Source organism: Musca autumnalis, unplaced genomic scaffold (assembly GCF_047663935.1).
Source record: "Musca autumnalis isolate F117 unplaced genomic scaffold, ASM4766393v1 scaffold_1, whole genome shotgun sequence".
NCBI classification, from domain to species: Eukaryota; Metazoa; Arthropoda; class Insecta; order Diptera; family Muscidae; genus Musca; species Musca autumnalis.
In genome coordinates, this window is record NW_027411644.1 from 314052367 (window position 1) to 314059734 (window position 7368).

Sequence of the window (7368 nt, forward strand, 5' to 3'; positions counted from 1 at the left end):
GAGACTCACAACACTAGTAAACATCAATAAAACTCAACATAAATTTATAGTAATGATATTAAAAATACAAGAAAAAGTAATTTACAAAGAATTTAATCAAGTTAGAAAACGAATTATGAATATGTTTTTTGGGAAAAGTATTGTCAATACCATGAACTATAAGTTCCAGTTTGAAAATTGCACATCTACCTCTTCAGTTTTTTTATAATTTCACTCATAAACTACGAATGCTTTGCCGATGTATATTAAGTTTTTTACCACATACAAAGCACAACTTCTTCGGCTTAACATGGCATATTACCGCTCTAAATTGACAAAAAATTGATGTATGTTAAAAAGCTTTGTTTTGTATCGAAGTTCTAATACAAAAATGTCGGGAAGTTCAGAAGGACGAAAAAGCCTTTGACCCGGTACAACACGATAAGCTGATCGAAATAATCAAGTCTATTGGAATAGAAGACAAAGAAATAAGATGCATAAAAAGTTTATTCTGGCATCAAACTGCCCAAATTGATGTCAACGGAGATACAACAAAAGAAATAAGTATATCCAAAGGAGTTCGACAAGGATGTGTCTTATCTCCAGTACTATTTAATATATACTCTGAAAAAATATTTCAAGAAGAATTTTTAAATATTCAAGAAGGTATAAAAATCAGAAATAAATATTTGAACAACATCCGATACGCCAACGACTCCACTATTCTGGCTGATACTATGTCCGGACTACAAAGTCTTATGAACAGACTCACTGAATACAGCGAAAAATATGGGCTAAAAATTAATATCCAAAAGACAAAGATCATGGTGATTAGTAGAAAGAATTCGCACACGGACACATCTTTAAAAATACATAACTCTACTATTGAAAGAGTAAAATGTTTTAAATACCTAGGCGTTCTAATTAATGAGGAATGGGACAACAGCAAAGAAATTAAATGCAGAATAGAGATGGCAAAGGACGCGTTTTCCAAATATAAAAAAGTGTTAACAAGCCATAACATAAACATTGAAACAAAGACAAGATTCATTAAAAATTATATTTGGTGTGTATTGCTATATGCAGTTGAAATTTGGACCATTAAAGCATTTGAGATATGGGTTTACAGAAGAATACTAAAAATACCCTGGACAGCTAACATATCGAACGAAGAGGTTCTCAGAAGAATGAACCGCACTCGAGAACTAACAACGCATATCAAAAAACAAAAGAGTGCATATCTAGGACACATTATAAGGAATTCCAAATATGTAAAAACAACTTCAATTAATTCTCCTAGCACATATAGAAGGTAGAAATTCCAGAGGTAGAAAAGAAACAACTTCGCTCAAGAACATACAGCAATGGACCGGATATCATAACGCAGACCACCTTATCAACACATCACGAAATAGGGAACTCTTTAGTCAAATCATAAATAACATTTAATGAAAATAGAAACTATGTAATTGTATGATCGCTAATATTCGAAAATCGAATAAGCAAATAAAGAAGAAAAAAAATTTATGGGGTTAGAAAAAATTTATTTCAATCAAATTTGTCGCCACACATTTTCCGATTTTTGTCCATGGGCGGAACCACTGGGCATCGATCCAATGTGTGGAACAAAAATTATTTGGAGTCAATTTTTTTCTAAAGTCTACTATTCTTAAGATATCTCGATTTTAAAATGTATTATATGAATATATAAGCTACGAAAAACTGGAAAACCCCAGGTTACGTTACACTCTATGCTCCTCTTTGCAGTAACCAGGAATAAATAATATGTTACACTCACCGATGTATTTGATTTTCTTTTATACATACATATGTTTTCACTAGAATCCTCAAAGGGACAATGATCGATGAGTGCGCCCGATTAATATTATCTCAACGATATGTGACCTACGAGTATTTCTAATCGTCGAGGCCGAAGGACATGTCTAAAAGTTTGTAAAACTCTTTTACATGGCTGAAGTACACAGGTAATGTAGCCAACATCACGTTGGATGTATTTTTGCCACCGTTGAATGATGTCATCTAGCCTGGAAATCAAAGCCGGGCATGTAGTATGCTTATGCCGAAAAAGCAGACAAATTTCGTTTGTAATTATGTTGGTTGAATGAGGAAATAATTGTCACGCCAAATTACCGGATTAGTCAAGTTTGTTGTCATCGTCGATCCCTTCTCATAAAAACGTTTGACCTTCTGTGCAAACATTATTAAGCATATCTATAAAACATCAGTATTTAGCTCTACTTAATTAAAGGTTAATTGACTAAAACCACCATTTTGGAAACATTCCAAATCGTTTTACTAGCTTTGCAACTAAAAGCAAACATTTTGTTATTAATTAAATTCATTTATATTTTTGCAATTTCCACCAACAATTGAAGTGCTAATTACAACAACTCATTTTAATGTTAACAACTCATTAGATGTTAATCTACAGCGCAGACCATTTCCTCTTTACAGCACTCGGGATATAGGGCACCAGGATTGATGTAATCTCTAGTTCTTACGAAGCATCGTGACATATCTGCTTCACCCATACAACTAAAATATGAAATATTTTACATTACAGAAATACTGTAAATAATATTGGAATAACAGAGGGCTTACGTCCGAATTAGAGCAATGCCATCGTTAGCATAACACTGTACATGCATACATTTTCCCTCGGGATAACCAGTTTCGGTGTGTGACAAAATTAGACCCTCATACACACACTTACCGGGATGTTCTAAAAAAATATACATTAATATATTTTTATAAACATATTAAGTTTATAGATACAATTATTAATCTAAATATTTACCAGGATCTGCCATTTTCACAACCGTTGTAACAGCAAAGGTGCTACAAATAATTGAAAATATTATTAGAAATCCGAATAACTTCATGTTTAAACGTAAACTGTTAAATATCGACTGTATGAAAAAGAATTGAACAGCGGTTTCTGCTAAACATTTTTCATTATCGCGAAAAAATAAAATTTGGCCACAAAGGCCACAGAAAATGGAGCACACATGTTATTGTTATAAAAACAATTATGTGTTTATTTGTATGTAGGTTAGGGTTATAACCAAAAACAAAAATCCATACCAGTACCATGTGCCGAATATTGTCCTGATAACGAAAACGCGTGTTTTAGTTCGATCCGGTGAAAAAGGTTTCCGCACAGACTAACATTTCTAAAGGCCTTTTGAAAATTTTTATAAAGAAAGATGTTGATGCATATTCCAGAACCTGCAAGAATCTATAATTTTTTTCTACGATAACAATGTTTCCATTATGTTATCGAAAAAATAGTACAAATTAGTATATTCTTGCACTTCTGGAACAGACCATTGATTTTAGTTTTTTTGAACAAACATTTACTTGTATTCTTCTTCTTTATTTGCAAATCCGTATTTGGATTTTAACGATCATACAATGTTAATTTATTTATTTATTCAATCCATATAAAAATATTAGTATGTGTACATAATAATACAAAAGTCTTCAAGGCCAATAAATAGTATTAACAAAATATTAAATTCCGAGTAGAAATAATTATAAAATCTAATTCTTAATTGTTAAAGAGTTATTTGTTTAGATATTATTTATAATATTAACAAGTAAAAACAAATAAGAAAAGTCTATAGTCGGACGGAGCCGACCATGGGATACCCTATACCACTATCCCAGGACAATCGCTCTCCACGGAACTTCTTTTCAATGGTTGTGAATATTTAATTATCAAATATCAGAGATGTAATGTATAATACTTATGACCAATACCAAAAAGTAATCTAGCATGACAAAGAATTGCTTGTCGCAGGAAAGGAAAATTTAGTTCACACAAACTAAAATGTAATGAAACCCACTTATGTAGTACTACTACTTCCGATATTTAACCGCTACGTTATTGCAATTTTTACCAATTTCACACAAAAGTTTCAGTCCATTTAACCCGCTAAGTATTATCTGATATTCGCGTTGGTTTGTACGCTTCTTCTTCATGATAAACTCAAACTATTTTTATAATTTTGCGGGTTATTATGTTGACCTACAGAGCCGCTACAAAATTGGTTAAAATTTTGTTTTTGGTCTATTTCATCCCTTGAACATTTCACGATCATCACCTAAAACTAATCATTTCTATTCTGGCCCGAACCCAACCTCCTTAAAAAATTCGTTACAATCGGTCCATAATTGCGGCCTTAAGCTTGTCTACAATTTTTAATGGACGGACACACATCGCTAAATCGCTTTATCTCGTCGAGATATGAATTTTGGCATACTAAATAAGAGGTCTACGACGAATATTTCGTGGTGTTACATACACTTTTGTAGCATGCGGTTCTCTACACAGAACCCATTATATATTAGGCAGTAGGCCCGTTATCTAGCAAACACTTTATTGCAATTTACATCAGAGGAAAGGTCAGTAGTTTTTTTCCCATATGTAGACTACTATGCGAAACATCTATGTCCTCAAGGAATTCAAATATCGACCAAAACTAAAATTTTTATATTTTTCATACAAAAGTAATGGTCCATTTCACCCGCTAAAGAATATCAGATCATCATTCAAAATTGTTGGCATCTTTTTCGACCTATACTCTTACCCGGTGCAAAATTTCGTGACTATTGTTGTATAATTGCGACTTCTAGCGAGTTTATTATTACACTACAAACAAATAACGGAATATATTAGGCTGTAACTCTGTTACCTGATCATGCACACCAACATAATTGGCATCAATTGAAAGGTCAAGCGTTCCACTTTCAAGTATATCTCACTTGTCCGGAATGTCACTTCCAGGAATTAGATATAAGCTGTATATTAAAAATTTTCACAACTTTCACACAAAAGTTTTGGTCCATTTAACCCTCAAAATATTATCCGATCACCATCTCAAATTGCAAGCTTTACCTTTGTGATATACTCTTACCTTATTTAAAATTACGCGTTGATCGGACTATTATTGAGACCTACAGAGCCGCTAGAAAATTGGATAAATATTATGTTTTTGGTCCATTTCACCCGCTAAATATTTCACGATCATCACCAATAAGAATAGGGATATATTCTGATCTGAAACCAACAAAAATCAAAGTGATTCGAGGCAGGTCATAAGGTGAACTTATCCGAAATTTTGTGTGGGAGGTACAGATATGACCAAATCGGTCACTCCCTTCAAGAGTTATCGTGCGCACAATTTTTCCGAACATTTTTGAACTTTTGTGAGGGAGGTACCTGGAGGAGTGGACCCTATGGCTTATCTTCGAACTTAAACTAAGTTTGGACAAAATATGACGATAGCAAAATTTTGGACCAAATCGGCTCATCCGTTTGATAGTTATCGTGCGCACCAGCCAGCCAGACAGACAGACGGAGGGACATTGCTAAATCGATTATTTCGATGAGACATATTTTGCCCGTATGAAAGTGTATATACGTTTTCTAGCCTAAAGGCTGAGGGTATAAAAAACTAAATTACATATATGTTATACTAAAATATAGTTCAGGATTCTTTATGTGCCCATGTATCGTCCTAGTTATCATCATCTTGCTCATTTGTCGAAAAAGAAGGTGAGATAAGTAACTCGATTACTGCTTCAGGAAGAAGATGAATCTTCTTTTTATGTAGATTTGACTTTCCACTAATTATGGGATCAAAGCTTAAGAACAATTTATTTAATACATCTCTATTATATTCTTCTCAACCACACTTTCGTGAAAAATGTTCTCTATAACTCTTGAAGTCTTTGTTTCTACCTTCTTGAGCCTCCTCTGAGAGTTGGCCTATAGGCAGCAAAACATGGGAAATAATTTGTGGTCCATGTATAAAAAATTATGGAGGGTTGGTGGCATATTAAACCAGGGGTATGTATCAACAACAAATTTTGTTGTTTTATAAGAAAATTCCCTAATTTTTTTCAATATGAATATCGTGACCAGTAAACACAGCTATTAGTATTTTATGCATTTTTTTTGATAAGTTGTATATCTATCTGTATTATATTTGCTGATATTTCCGAATTTTCAAAACTCGTCTGGCCGTATTTCCATCGTTCGAATTGCCAAAGCCAGGGTTTGGTTGATCAACAATGAGTCCAAGTTTACTCTTAAATTCTTGCTGAACTCTAATTTTGTTTTTCTACATCTGTTCTTGCTTGCCATTTTTAATTGGTAGTTTATACGCCAAGTGGATCAAACATTCCTAAAATCGTATCCAGAATTCAACGCAACTATATTAAACTCCATTTTGGCAATTTTTTGAATTTCATCAAATTCTTTGGATGTGGCTCCACAAACATAGCATTTTTGGGTAGATTTTGTGTCTGTAAATGCATTCCAGACTTTTCCGTCTTCCATTACCAGCATAAGTTTATGGCTTACATTCACTAATTTATTTTGTATGTTTACTGAAGAATTTTCGAGAGATTTTATTTTATTCTCAATTCGAACTTTTTCTTGTCTGGAGACACATGAAGATTCCTTAATAAATTCAATTTTTAGAGATCTACAAAATCTAGTAGAAGTTGGGCGAGCGTTTTGCTAAATAATCTTATTTCGACACACCAGTCTTAAAGGAACAATGAATGTTATAAAAACTGCAGCGTCAGTACATTCATCACCATGGAATGCTTGTTTGTATGAGCTATGACCAGAACTGCTATCAAAGCCCCATTTTGTATATGGAGTGGTTTCTGCCAACTCTTCATCTGTTAAAGTGGAAATAACATATTTTTGTAGAAGAATCAAACGCTGCACAGATTGATATGATACTAAAATTATCACTTTTTTTGCGTAAAACAAAAAATATTACATATTTTTTTGCAACTACTTTTGCAAAAGTGAACAATTGTTCAACTTTAACACTGTGTAACTGTAAAAGTAAATAACATATGACCTTTACGTTTTGGTTAGTGACGTAGAATTTTGCACTCTATAACCGTATAATAATGGTTATTACAAAAACCAAACTTCATTTTTTTAAATAATCCCTCTGTGCGCTGGATGGTATTTCTGCCACCGTTGAATGACGTTATCTAGCCTGGGAATCAAACCCGTGCATATAGTATGCTTATGCCGAAAAAAACAGTCAAATTTCGTTCTTAATTATGTTAGTTGAATGGGGAAATAATTGTCGCACTAAATTACCGGATAAGTAAGATGTTTTGTTGTCATCGTCGATCCCTGCTCATAAAAACGTTTGACCCTTTGTACCAATCATTATTAAGCATATCTATAAAACATCAGTATTTAGCTCTACTTGATTGGTGGTTAATTGACTAAAACCGCAATTTTGGACAATTGACAACTGTTCATTCAGAGAAACATTCCGTTTTACTAGCTTTGTAACTAAAAGCATTCATTTTGTTATTAATTAAATT

The 7368-nt window shown here is 33.0% G+C and overlaps 1 protein-coding gene across 1 annotated transcript; it reads right to left on the minus strand.

Annotated features, from left to right (window-relative positions):
• Positions 1-2288: 2288 nt before the first annotated feature.
• LOC141391461 (uncharacterized) lies at positions 2289-2907 on the minus strand. The gene is made up of 3 exons (XM_073964338.1): positions 2798-2907; positions 2602-2722; positions 2289-2535 (listed from the first exon to the last, which is right to left on the minus strand). The coding sequence occupies exons 1-3, from the start codon at positions 2880-2882 to the stop codon at positions 2421-2423; spliced, it is 321 nt and encodes a 106-aa protein (XP_073820439.1). The 5' UTR covers positions 2883-2907; the 3' UTR covers positions 2289-2420.
• Positions 2908-7368: the final 4461 nt, after the last annotated feature.